Source organism: Chrysoperla carnea, chromosome 2 (genome assembly GCF_905475395.1).
Source record: "Chrysoperla carnea chromosome 2, inChrCarn1.1, whole genome shotgun sequence".
Classification (NCBI taxonomy): Eukaryota; Metazoa; Arthropoda; class Insecta; order Neuroptera; family Chrysopidae; genus Chrysoperla; species Chrysoperla carnea.
Genome location: NC_058338.1, coordinates 4241040 through 4256401, shown reverse-complemented (window position 1 = coordinate 4256401; position 15362 = coordinate 4241040). Strand labels below are relative to the sequence as shown.

The following is a 15362-nucleotide window of genomic DNA, read 5'->3' as shown; positions in this document are numbered from 1 at the left end:
CAATTTTTCTAAAAAGAAAGTTTAGGCCTAAAAATACTGAATTATAAACTTTAGAATTAATTTATTACTTTCAATTATTTAAAATTAAACGGCAATATTTTTTATATACATCTCCTTTGTGACTAGTTTTCCTCGTTTTGAAACTACCGGCTCGAATAGATATAGTCGATTGAATAGAGTGGCTAAAGGCTTTCATTTATGCAGGACAGCTCTCTTAGCTAGGCTCTACCTACAAAAAACCCTATATGTTGGGTTTCCAAAATGGATGACAAAAAAACCAATAAAAATCTCTTTATAATTATCATAAATATGTCAACAATGAAGATAAAAAATTAGGCGTCTCTTAAACAAACAAACAAATAAATTTATTATACGCACTCTTCATGAAATCAAATATTTTCTTAATGATAATCAATAAGACGAAGAAAATAAGAATAAAAAAAAAAAAAAAAAAGAAACGATAAAAAGGAATATTCATGTATTTTTTTATATTTTAATTCATTGTTTACACCGTTATAACAAAGTAAAAAATATAAATACTGCTTAAAAATGTTGTATTTAAGTGTGTAAAAAAATATTTAAAATACATTATAATTTTGAGATATTTAAACGCAGTTTTTTGGTTCTCTCTGTTGATGACGTATAAGTACGTGATCTGTCAATTGGTGACAGTTCAATGTATAATTTACACTTTAAAAAAATAAATTTACAACACAGAATTTACACTCGTTATTATTAAGTTTTCTAATAAAAAGCCGTAGAATAATATAATTTAATGAAAAACCATATAAAATGTAAGTAATTAATATCATACAATATGTCAACAAATTTGACAAGCCCGTACTATGATGTTACGTTCGTATAAAAATTTGAATTTCCGTTTTAGAAATTTTTAAATGCCCTCACTGAATTTGTACTTTTATTAATTAATTTTAAGTAATTAAAAAGATATTAATTACTAAAATAATGGTTTAGTTGAAATGTCCAGTCATTAAAGTTACGGAAGATAAATATTTGAACCAAATATAAATTTCATGAATATTCCCTATAATTACAATTAGAATTCGAAATGAATTAAACGTTAGTGCGTTAGATATGTGTAATACTCATAAGCTGCATAAAACATTTGATAATGTATATACGTTGATGCAATAAAAAATAAATGCAACATAACAAAGCGTAAACAATCTTGTGATACTTCTTGTGGTGGCATTGGTGTTTTTGAGTATGTGCTGTACGGGAAATATCCAGTACGATAAAATGTCTCTAGCATTTCTTCTTTTTCTACGAATCGGGCACATAACCATTTAAATAGGCTGTCCTCATCCTTTGGTAACTACAAATCAAATAACAAAATAATAAGCTTTATTTTAAGATTTCATAAGCCCAACGTTCAAACTTTTGTTAAAGTCAAATAATCCCAATTTGAATTTTTGACCAATTTGAACTTTTCGGCTAGACTAATATACCAAAATTATTGGAAATAGTTCTAAATAGCTAAAAAAAATTACTTACATCTTCAATTCGATAAGTTCTATAAAAAAATAGTGTTTTACACGGCTGCCGATTTCCAAAAACAATTGTTGGTAAATCCAACGGTTGACCTTCTGGATATGCAACAGTTATATCCACAACCCACGTCAGTCGATCAAGTGGTGTTAAATTCATTTCTGAAAAAAATTTACATTTTAAAGTAATTTTTTTATAACGATGGATTTTCTCTTAGACTTTTTCACCTGATGGCAAGGCAAATGAAAGAATGAGTAAAAAAAACTTACGTCTTGGATCATCTTGTTGTACATTATTATTCCCAGATTCAAAACCATTTGGGGACATAACACTCAAGATATTCTTCATAGCACCTATCCTAGGTAATGTAACATGATATAATACAGGTAAATTATTTTTAACAGCATAACGTTGTGATGTGGCTCGACGTTTTCTTAAAAAACCCCCTTCTGGAAATAATACCATCCATTTTCTTTGTAATGGTATAAATACTTCATATAAATGATTTGTTAAATCTAGTAACGACTTTTCACGAGTATTTTTACCCTAAAAAATTTAAAAAAGGCGTTAAAATTATACAATTTTTGTAGGCTCAGCTACATCGAATTAGTTGTAAAGCAATTCCTGCTTCTATTTAAATAATTTAAAACGAGAATTTTTAAATGATTCTCAGATTTTGTATCCCGATTAGGGTGCTTAAAGGACGTTGGAGAACAAGGAGTGTATTTCGACGTATTTTGACCCGCTGAATCCGAATTTTCAGCTTGCTCATCGCTCAGAATGGAGGGAAATTTGGGAAATAACTCGAAATGATGAATTACTTACCGCAACAATAAAAAAATCTTTATGCATGACACTAACAATACCAAAATTAGTAAATTTAAATACTCTATCCATAATCCACATAATATTAGGCAATACATTAGGTTTGGCATTAAAACATGCCATTAACATGGGCACATCGGCAGTTGATTGATGATTTACAATAACTAAAGTACGTTCATCTAAACATTTTCGTATATCATCACCCATTTCTACAACTGTAACAACAAATACAATTCTAATCAATATATTTTCAACAAGACAACAACAACTTAATTGTTTAAACACCTTAAGTATCACTTCACTTCTACGAGAAAAGTTTCAAACAAATGTTATTCAACTTTGAAAAACATTTTAAGGTATAAGTAAGGTATATTAATTTTAGTCATAAGTTTGTTATGCTTTAAAATATTGATGCTACGAAAAAAAATTTGGTTTAGGTGTTCATAGAATCACCTAATTAGTTCATTTCCGTATGTCTGTCTGTCTGTCGTCTGTCGTTTGTCGTCTGTCATCACGATTACTCAAAAACGAAAAGAGATATCAAGCTGAAATTTTTATAGTGTGCTTAAGACCTAAACAGTGAGGTCGAGTTCGTAAATGAGCAACATAGGTCAATTGGGTCTTGGGTCTGTAGGACCCATCTTGTAAACCGATAGAGATAGAACAAAAATTTGTGCCTAACCATAATTATAACATTCCAAGGAAGCCTTTTAAATTTTCATATTTTATAAAATTGAATGTTTTTATTTTTATTTTTTCTTTAATCATTTTAGTTTAATTATTCGTCAGCAACCTTTTTTCATAAAATAAAGCTCGCTCAAAGCCTCGTGTATTAAAATATAAACTAACTTAATTAAATTTTTAATCAAAAATTTCTATTTACTTAAAAGAACGATAAGGTAATGTTTTAATAAGTCTGATAAGATTATTTTTAAAATAAAAAAATCAAATCCAGAAATATCCACAAACCAAAGTAGTGAATTTTTTATTCAGATTTCACAACCAATTTTTTATCTACAAGTAAATTCGTCATCAACGATTCAAATTTAAAAGTAAATTCCACTTCCTGGAAAATTTTCTTCTTAAAATCAGAACTACCGGATTCGAAGCAAGCTCTGATGAATAAAGTTACTGGATTATAAAGGTTCCGACAACGATTTAAAATATGATTGAAATAATTGTCATATAATCAATAAGTTTATAAACCAAGCCTTATTTTATCAAGGTTGCACTGTATTTTATAAGCGATACGTTAATATTATATAGATCAAGAGTCAGATGTAGTATTTGATGGTCATTTTAGAACAGCAGAAAATTTGAGAGACAGTTCTCAAAATCATGTCGAGCAACTTTTTTCCTCTATACAAATTTTCATAGCTGGGGCCTTTTTTTTCAGGGAGCCTTCATTGAGGCATTATTCGAACGAACAAAATTATCCGACACTTTAAAGTTTGATGTGGGACACCTTGCTTGGTTCGGTCTCCAAAAAAAGGAATATCGCTTCTTTTATTCAATTATATTCGCAGGAGACTTTTTTTGTCGTCTAAAAGAAAAGTCCTCGATTATGAAAATTTCGTGGAAGAAAAATTTATTCGACTATCAAAAACTACATTTGGTCCTAGACCTCGTAATATAGAACTTTTATCACATATTTATTCAATAAATATAATATGATAGTTAACGATAATATCAAATGTTTATTTTGAAGAAATGTAGTTCATTAAAACTTTATCGATTATTAATTAAATATTATTTATTTAAGGAAGCTCCCAAAAAATCACATTTTCTTAGGATCATCTTGAAATCGATGACATTTTAGTTACTTACTGTCGTATCCAGCACTCCATGACCACATCGAAACCATCGCTAACAACCAATGAAAAAAATATCCTTCTATCCTCCAATATGCATCTGGATTGAGTTTTCGTAACGGGAATAATAAAATCATCCATATTACATATGTGGGTATACAATATGCATTATTTAAAAGAACAAATAACGTACGTAAAAATGCTTTTGGTATAACTCTTAAGGAACTGAAACAAAAGAGAACAATCTATTATTTATCGATTTTAAATTCAATCATTTTGGAAAAATTTAATTCAATAAAAATTAAAAAAAGTTTCACTGAGTTCAAAATTGTTTACTCTTTGGGTAAGAAAGTAGAATTTAAAAATTAATCTTTTAACATGGCTGGGTTTTGACCTGAAGACCTTCCTCACGCGGAATGGATACAAAGACACTACACCACCGGGCCGTTTTAGTTATTGAAGTAATACTAAACTAAATTAGATTAAACTAGGATAAACTAGGATAAAATTGTTGTATTGTCATCGAGCCTTGATAATTGTGCAAATTTTCATATCCCAGTCTAGTTAGGAACGGAATGAGAGACACTAAGTAGAATTTTCGTAAATAGCTTCATTTTGTCGTTGTCTCTAAAGTCTCAGAAAATTTGGTGTCTGAGCCGATAAGTTATTCAAGATCAAAGGTAAGAAAATATCAGTTTTTCGCGGTTACCTCGATTTTTATTGCCTCAGTTCGTAAATGAGTAATACAGGTGGGTGTTGGATCCGTAGGACCCATCATCTTGTAAACCATTAGAGATAGAACAAAAGTTGAAATGTAAAAAATGTTTCTTATAAAAAAATAAACAACTTTTGTTTGAAACATTTTTTTGTAAACATCACTGTTTACCCGTGAGAGCGCAAATTGTATAGTATGTATTATATAAGAATATCAGTTACATATGTGTGACATGTATATATGTGTAATGTGACAGAGTAATCAACACTGTCTATTCATGGTATATTTAAATAATTAACTCAGTAAATTGTTTGTTTTCACTTGTATATTATTTTAAATTTAGTATTTTTTAATATTTTTAATCTGTAATGTAGGGTAAGGGTTCATTAAAGTTAATAAGCTTTCAATTATAATACAGATCCACCTTTCATCAGTTTATCACGCACTTAGCCGATTTTTTTATTGAATTAATTTATTATCTTTATTCATATTAATATTAATAATAAAAGAATGAAAAAGTATATTTATTTGTTTATATCGTTTTATATCGTTTTACAGCTTAATTCCTTACTGTAGAAGCGAAGGACGTTAGAAGTTCTTTTGAACTTCATTGGCTGGTAAAGCACAAATCTACTTTGTTAATTTATTGCTATTTATAATTATAATTTGTTTATTAACTTCTCGGTGCATAGCCGCATAAAGTAATACATAAAACTAGTTCCACCCGTGCGGAAAGTGGGTGCGACTGCGTTATAATCACGTATACTAAATTTCTTGCAACCAGTTGCGAATTTTTGCAACTGGGTTATTTGCTTGGGTTATTTTGTCATTAATTTAAACCTTATATTTTATTCATATTTCATAAAATTGTGTATGTAATTTACAAGTTGTCATACCAGATACAAAAAGGCATGATAAACGTTTGTCTAAACTTTATCACTGACAATTTCGAGAACAAAAAATTTTGCTAAGAAAAATACTTTTAACGAAAATTTAGTACTAGAAAAATATGAGTTCACGGAAAATAAAAAAAATCGGCACGCCATAAACAAAAATGTAAACCCAAAAAAATCGATAAAGTTTTTTAGTTTTTCCGTGAATTTAGTCTTCAAAAAATAAAATTAAAAATATGTTCTTACAGAGTGACAGATTTACAAAATTGAACAATCTTGAAGTTAATCATTAATAGGCCTTTTAAACAACAATTTACAGCGGAAAAAAATTACTCAAATCCAGAAAAAAATTACTTTATTTTTGATATAAATAGCTGTCAATAGTAACAAAATAATTATGTTCAGTGGCGTAGTAGTCCGCGGAACAGCATCCATTTTGTTAAAGATATTCCCAAAAAAAGTGAGTGATTTTAGTCCATATCTCAAAAACTATTCAACTAGTCAACAAATGCACCCGATTTCTGTATTTTTTGGGTCAAAATTACCTTATATATTGAGTTTTATCGAAATTGGAGATAAACAAAACTTTTCGATTTTTTGCAATTTTTTTAAGGGGTACCCCTTTGAAAAAATGGAGAAAAACACAAAAAATTACTTGGTTTTGAAACTTGATGAAACTCGGTGTATGGGGTAATTTTGACCCAAAAAGTTTAAAAATCAGGTTAATTTAATGATTGGATGCATAGTTTCTGAGATATCGTCATATTTGGATCGATTTTGGTCCATATCACAAAAACTATTCGACCAATCAACAAATGCATCCGATTTTTGTACTTTTTGGGTCAAAATTACCTTATATACTGAGTTGGGTCAAAATTGTACGAAATTGGAGATAAAAAAAAATCTTTCCATATATGGTATTTCAACAATTAACTCAATCAATTGCTTTTGTTTACTTGTTATTCATAGCTTCTAAGTTAACTTATTGAACTTGGAAAATTACAAAACTTAAACTTTGGACTTAATAATAAATAAAACTTTAAATTCTATTTTAAAAAATTACAAATATTAATACCGTGTTTTATAGGGTTCTGTACCTATAACCTGACAGAAACAAAGGTCTGTACTAGGATTATACTTCTTAGGAATATAATATAAAAGACGTAGATTCTACAGGTAAAAAAAAATGAGAAAAGAACAGAATCTCTTAGCGACTGAAGTTGCTGCACGTTAAAAAAGCCTGATTCGATCTATTAATGTTCGCCATACTTGTAACAATTGACTTGAAACTTTTTGCCAGTGGGTGATCCCAAGCAATAAAATTTAGGTTTTAATTTTTCACATAATTGTTAATACGAAACCCTTTATGTGCGAGTTTAATTCAGGCTTCATCATTATTTATACATAATATTTATCAAAACCGCAACTAAAATATTAATTTTGAATTTTTTTTTAATTACTTAGTTATTTTTAAATAATAATAAACGATTAATTATTTAATACAGCTAAAAAACTCTTGAAACACTTGGGAACGAAAATTCGATGCAACGTGATAAAATAAATATGCATTTAGTACTGACTGATGGTTGCAATATTAACCATTAGGAAAAAATTTTCACGTAAAATTATCCGAAAAAACTTGGGTAGCTTTATTTGGATTCTGGTAACATCTGCAACTTTGATCTATAAGCTTTTCTGAACAAGAATCAATTAATAAAATGCGCTCCTCGATTTTTGCACACTCAATCCTATCTAGCGCCTGTTCTATAACAATTTTTTTATGAATAAGACTTAAATTATAAAATGAACGAAAATGGTCGTAAAGTGCGAATAGGTCAATAAGTAAATCGTCATAGTCGTATGTCATAAACGGTTAATAATTGATGAATTGATTTACAAAAAAGATAGGTAATTTAATTGCACAATTAAGGACGGTTTTCCAGAAAATGGAGGCATTTCCCCCGCCTATTTTTGTAAGGATTGCATAAACATTCAGTATGTGATACTAAGAAAATACCTCCTGTAATTTAGTGCATTATGTACAAGAGTAACTAACTTCTACATAACCTGTATTAAATATAAACAAATACTGACCAATAACCCATTTCACACACGAATCGATAAAATGTGGAAATATTACAATATGTTTCAAAATTAACATACAACTAAAATAAATTACCATTTTTATATTTCATTTATTATGCATGGTAATTACATTTATTAATTAATTGTGCATAATTTATTATACTTATTACTGCCACATAGTATTACGAAAATAATGAGCCAAATATTATTTATTACTTTTTGATATACATAATAATTAATGCACATTTGCTTTCATTATTTTTGTAATACCCTGTAGTCAAATTGTATTCTATGTATAAGAATTCTATTCGCACCGTGCGTGAGTTTTATTGTAGGCGTTTCCATGGTAACGATACACTACTTTAATTATAGAATTGCATGGATGCATATATAATTGTTTGATTGCATTTATGACTTGCATTGAAAATTTAATATTATTGTCTCACAAATTTAAATAAATAATTATGATAATTTACATTTGAAAAATAATATTTGTACAATTTGATTTCTTATTTTCACAATTTTTAATAACTTTTATTAATTAGTGTTTTTCAATAATTTTAATTTGACATTTTCTATAACATTAACATGTAAAGAATTGCAAATTAGTCATAACAGCCTCCTTTATCGCCAAAATTTTTCACTGGAAGCGCTGGCATCGATTTCATTATCCCTACCATGACTACACACACAACGAATAATCATTATTACCCTTTTCAACTGAAGACAAATCAACAAATTGAGTTAATTGTTAAAAGTTTCCGATTTCCTGGTCCCATTTCAAAAAAAATCTCTTAGAAAATATATAAGTTATTTAATTTTCTAACGTAAGAGACCGAAATTTAGGAAAATATAGCTTATTTGAATGAAGTGTTTTAATGTCACAAAATTTTTTTAAAGCTAGTATATTTATTGCAAAACACTTTTAAATGTAAATATTTTATTATAGGAATTATTTTTTGTTCCCTGGTGTTTTTGGTACATCGAAAAAAGACCTCGCACAAATTAGATGTAATCTGTATTTCGGTCAAACTGTTTCAAATTTTGTCAAATGATAGTTTAAGTCATTCTAAAGAAAAATTCCTGTGGTCACAAGTCATGAAAATGACAGGATTTTATGTTATAGCTAAATTAAAGTTGGAAAATGTACTTATTTGTACAATATATACCTATGTGTGTATAGGCAAATACAAATACAGATATGTATAACTACATGCATACGTGTGTTTTTTAATGTAAAGGTGTTGTTTCTTAATTCTTGTTTTTTTGAAGACAATGTTACGAAATTCAACGAAGAAGCAGTGTTAAATGTTCAGTGGGAAATAATATGAAGTGTTAAGATCAATCTTCATCTACATATATACGTACATGATTTTTGACAATTAAATTACAATAATTTTATATAAATGAGTACATTTTCCAATTTTAATTTAGCGATAACTTGAAATCCTGTCATTTTCATGACTTGTGACCCATGATAACTTTTATTCAGAATGACTTAAACTATCATTCCCCAAAATTTGAAAAAAACTTGACCGAAATGCAGATTACATATAATTTGTGCGGGGTCTTTTACTTTAAGTGTTTATTTTGAGATGTTTTCGATAGGGTGCCTTTTTTGTTATAGACTCTTATACAGGGTTGCAAGATGGGGCGATTTATCGCGAATTGGGCGATTTTTTTCATGGATACGCTCCTTTTTTTGAGTTTGGGCGACAAGTTATTTAGAAAAAATCAATTTCAAATTACCTGGTAAATTCAAGTCTGTTATGTCTAAAGTATTTTCAAACTTTTATTGGGCGACTGTTCAGAATATTTTGCGACTTTCGATCACAGATGGGGCGACTTGAATGAAAACTTTCTGGCAACCCTGCTCTTATACTATGTGGATCATAAGATTCGTACTAACATGAACAGCTTGTTACATTTTAGTATACAGTGTAGAGGCACCTTTAGAATATATTCATGAATAATTTAATACCTAATAAATTGTGAACTATTTATTATTCCTTTTATTAAATACAGTGAATTATAACACATGATTAATAAATATTTAAATAATCAAACAAAAACTTTTTTTTTTTTTTCATTATTTATATTTACTAATCAATAAAATTAACAATTTTTATTTTTTTTATTTTACATATTTATCGGTATTTGAAAATATTGTAAAAAACCAAATAAAAATAATAACAAATAAGGTCAAAAGGTAACGTGCTAATGTCAAACTAATTTTATCAAAAGCATGTACAAATAATGTCATCATTATTAAATATTTAGATTAGTTTGTTAATTGACTTATTATGAGGCCAATCACCACTAATTAATAAACACTCATCAATTATTTAGTAATATTTATTAATCGATTTATTTTTACAATATTCGTTTTTTTAACCCCCGAATTAAAAAAGTTGGGGTGTCATAAGTTTGACGGCTATGTGTGTGTGTTTGTCTGTGGCATCGTAGCGCCTGAATGAATGAACCGATTTTAACTTTTTTGGTTTCATTTGAAGAGTGTTTATAGCTATGTTTCAAGTGCGAGCTTAGAGTTTTGCACTCGAAAAAACTTTTAAAAAAAATCGATGATCTTCAAAATCGATTCAGTTTGGAAAAGGCATGACATATAATTTTAACATATAATTAATTACTATGGAAATGAATGATCAAATAAACCTGGTTCAATTCATTTCGAATAGTGAAATGGTAAAATAATTAGGTAATTCAAAACAATAATTCAAAAGAACAAAATCAACTCAAATATTTCAATTTCAATTAAAATATTTCCAAAAATTTGTCCCAAAAAATGATAGCTCTCTAAATATCCTTTTCATTTCATCTGATGTCGTTGACCATCATTTTGATATTGATTTAGAGCCTAAATGGCCGAGCGGTCTAAGGCGTTTGTCGTTGACTGTTTGTCTATTTAGACTTAGGTTGCGGGTTCGAATCCAGGCAACGGTAGTGTGAATAATTATGATAAATGAGGGCGGTAGAATTGATGACATTGTCGTCGCTTGGATAAGAACGAAGTAACCGACTCCACCCACATCAAAATGTATTTGTAAATATGTTTGTAATTAAATAAATAAAGATTAACAAATAATGATCTGGGTGGCCTCTGTTTTAGGCGTATATGTCAGAGAAACGGAGGTTAAACCACATTATTATTATTATTATTATATTGATTTAAGAAGGAGTGTTATAAGTTTAAAGTGTTTATCTGTGCGTCTGTATGTTTCTCAGTGACATCGTAGCCCCTAAATGGGCGAACCGACTTGATTGAGAACATTTTATAGCTTTTCCAAAAATCTTTTTACAAGGAATAAATCACAGTTGTCGGAGGTTTTTTAAATTTTGTAAATTTTACTTGTTATGCAAAATGCAATGAATATTTGGGATTAAGCTTTATTCACCCTCTAAGTCAAAAGTTATGGCTAGTGGTGCTTTTGTCCAAGGGGTGTTAACCATCCCTTCTTAGGAGTGAAAAAATATATGTTGAAAATGGCAACGGAAATCGATAGAGCGATGAAATCGAAGCAAAAATTATTATCGTGTCAAAATTGGAACTTTATCGATGCAGAACTTTTTAAGTTTTTGTCACAGACCCTTTTCAACATCTATTTCAACCCCTTACAGCCTTTTATTGCATTAAAAAGTAGCCTCTGTCCTTTCTCAGGCTCTAGAATATCTCTGTACAAAATTTCATTTAAATCGGTTCAGTAGTTTAAGCGCGATTGCGTAACATACAGACAGACAAACAGAGTTACTTTCGCATTTATAATATTAGTAATTAAGTAAGGATTACAATATGTAACCTTCAAAAGTTAGATTTTGTATTTTAAAGGGACTAGAATTAATAATAATTGAAAACACCGGCAATAGAGCTAGGAATTTGTAGGTATTTTCATACTAAAAAGATTTCTGAGGCTGCCCGAAAAATTTTTTATTTCTGCTACAAAGTTCAGTCACAAAATATTTTTTATAAGCAGGTTGGTTGTGCAAATATACCGATTTCACTGTTATTAAATTTATGTAACTCCAATTGATTTATTCGTTGGCCAGTTGTGATGATTAGTCAAAACAAACGAAGCTAAGTGGGGATAAATTAACAATTTGAAAGGCAAAGTTAAAAAAAATTATACATATCTAAAAATAACTTTTTTTTTAAATTATGACATACAAAAATTTTGTCTCAATGAACATCACTAAAAATAATTTTAGACCTTCGGCCAGGTATAATATTTGATAGTCATTTCAAATTTTTCATAAAATCATCTAAAAAGTCCATTCTCGGTTGTCTGTCCGTCTGTCTGTCTGCCAACATGATAAGTCTATAACGAAAAAATATATCAAGCGTAAATGAGCAAAATAGGTAAATTGGATTTTGGATCCGTAGGACTCATCTTGTAAACTGTAAGAGATAGAACATAAGTTTAAATGTAAGATAAGGTCCTCATAAAAAAATAAACAACTTTTGTTCCAAACATTTTTCCAGAAACATCACTGTTTATCCGTAAGGGCGCAAATTAAACAACAAATACCCCGACATCATTCCTGCTGATACTGCGTATATGACCATAGTAGTTAAACACGCAGTATAATATTAAAAAAAAAAAAAAAAAAAAAAATACCCCGACAAAATTATGGTGTACGGAATCCTTAACTCGCACTTAAAACTGGACGTTCAGATTTTCAGTTCTCTGAAGGCCCCCAAAAAATATAACTGGTTAATTATGATATATTAATCGACAACTATGACAAGTTTCATTAAATTCTGAATGCAAAGTCTATTACCAATAGTACTACCTTAAGTAATTATTTATAGTTTTTGTATAACATTTTATTTACTTAAAAATAATTTGGCATACAAACTGATAGATCGAAAGTTATATACAAATGAAAGTATTTATTCTAAGTTCAGGGTTATTTTCATTAAAAAATATTCATTTATTATTGTTGTTTGTTTACTAAATTTTGTATACAAGTTTAAACATCAAAATTAACTTTTGATTATGATTAATGGCGTAAACTAGATAGACAGCAACAAAAAATTAACTTGTGTCAATTGAATCTTAGGTTAAATTCGATTTTTTACTTTAATAAGGGCAAGTACGGATTCAAATTAATAGAAATTTGATGTTTATTCGCTCCTGATTTCCTTTGATAACTTTTTGTATCGTTATTCAATATTGAACAGCAACTTTAACTTTATGAAATAGTCATAATTTTGTCTATAATTAACAATTTCGCCTGATTATTTTGGCAACAAAAATTTGTTTTAGAGCACGCAATGTTTTTCTGGGTAGAGTTCTTAAATGGCTTCTATAGTATCCTCATAATATAAACCATCGTAATCATATAAAAACATGGAAATCGTATAATCTCTGAACTTTGATTATTTTCATTACTAACAAAAATTGAAATATTTTGAAATAAATGCAATATGCCAAATAAGTTGTGTTTTTGAGAGGTCATTTCTTATCACAATTTTCAGACATAATATTATTACAATGAATCACCAATATTTTCAAATACATGAAATTTTCCGGTACAAAAATTCATAGCTATTGCTTTTTGATGTAAAAACTATGAATGAAAAATTTACATATAATAAATAAATAGGTAATTTTTAACCTTAAAAAAGTTTTTAAATTACATAAATTATTACTTTTAGTTATTCTATTACTTAATGCATTATTTTTAAGAGATGTTTTAAGAGATAATTTATTACTAAAACGTCTTCAAGGACTTTACATAAGTAATTAATTAAGGAAAAAAAAATTAAGTTTTAAAAAAAAAAAATATATTTAAAAAAAATAAAGCTCTTATTAGTTCATGCTAAAATTTTGAAGCAGAAAGAAAACAAAAAGCTTTTATCTAAAACAAAATCTTAAAAGCTGTATTAATTTTTTTTATTGGTTATGTACACCTAATCATAATAAGAGAATCATCACACAAAATTATTTTTAATCAGCGCGGTATCGATACGAAATCTAATAAAAAATAAATAATTACTTACTGAATTAAACTCATACTGTTTAAAATATTGTCCATTATTTATTTTATCACAAAAATCATATAATAATTACACAAAAAATATAATTAAGGAAATGATATAATAATATTTGTTGCATTTCAAAAAATATGTTTCAGCATGTTAAAAAAAATGTATGCTAATTACAAAAACCGTTTACCCCGATATATTACAAAAAAAACGCGAAAAAACATTAAAATAAAATAAAAAATTATAAACTAAAAAAAAAAAAAAAATAGTTGATCTTTCAAGAGAGTCAATTTAGAATTATAAATTACGTCACACGGACTTTCTTCTTTTAATCACATGTCGTCTCTTCTGACATCTCAATTTAAATTTTTTTTAGATTAATTCATGTTTTTTTTTTGTATTTGAGATGAGTTTGTCTCAAAAAATAAATAAATTTGTGTCATCTATACGATAATGTAAGAATTGTTTTTGAGTTCATTTATGTATACACAGTGTCACACACACACACCACACTATTTTATAATAAAAAAAAAAAAAAAAACACCACCTATATTTTAATACTAAAGTTGTAACACGTTTGCGGTTTGAATATATCTCTGTTTAATCTTCTTTTCACTAGCCTGCTGCATAGTCTGTGACTGCTGTGTAAACGACTTTATTCGTGAATTTGTGTATGCAATATACCATACATTCAATAGACGGAGTGCCGACCGTAAAAATACTTTTATTTCTGAGTCATAGGGTATTCCACTATTTTTGAAAAAGTTCTTCAAAATGTTCATTTTGCTAATAAAAAGTCACCAAAAATTTTATTTCGGAAAAATACACACGCTTTCTTGCCAAAAATTTAAATTAAATTTTAAACCTTTTTTAATCACTAATTAATTTGACAGATATATTCATAGACATCTGATTATAATATAAATATAAATACTTATTATGTATGGATATATTATATCCAGCTGTCTACACTGAACTAATTAATGGTCTATGAATCATACCGCTATGACATCACATCAAAGCTTACCCGCGTTTTAGGTCACGTGGTATACAGTTTAAAAATTACGATTTTTAATTTTAATATTTTAAAAGAAAAATGTGCTTTTATGACTCGAAATCAGAATATTTAAGTAACTTTTTTCAAATTTCATTATTTATTTTTGACTAACCATAATACCCTATTCCAATTTGTAAAACGTACTGTATTTATCAAAATTTCAATAATTAAGTAATTGATTTATTTTGTAAATCTTCAGAACGATTGCGTAGAGAGATTCTCACGCTTATTTTATAAATTTTTATACCCTGTATATATGTAATATATATCAAGGTATACTAAGTTTAGTCCCAAGTATATAACGCTTAAAAATAAAGATGCTACGAAATTTTGGTATAAGTGTTATACCAAATCTATAGTCTACAGTACAGAAGAGGGTATAGTACGTTCACTTATACTCTCACAAAAGTTCGTGAGTAGCTTTCATGGAGGTTATAAAGAAGGAGAACGATCGCTATGTGCT

At 28.1% G+C, this 15362-nt stretch overlaps 1 protein-coding gene across 1 annotated transcript; it reads right to left on the bottom strand.

Annotated features, from left to right (window-relative positions):
• Positions 1-988: 988 nt before the first annotated feature.
• LOC123293627 (acyl-CoA:lysophosphatidylglycerol acyltransferase 1-like) lies at positions 989-14393 on the bottom strand. Its single transcript, XM_044874507.1, has 6 exons — positions 13858-14393; positions 4162-4370; positions 2335-2549; positions 1779-2055; positions 1516-1670; positions 989-1336 (listed from the first exon to the last, which is right to left on the bottom strand). Exons 1-6 carry the CDS (start codon positions 13890-13892, stop codon positions 1082-1084), a joined length of 1146 nt encoding a protein of 381 aa, XP_044730442.1. The 5' UTR covers positions 13893-14393; the 3' UTR covers positions 989-1081.
• Between the last annotated feature and the right edge of the window lie 969 nt (positions 14394-15362).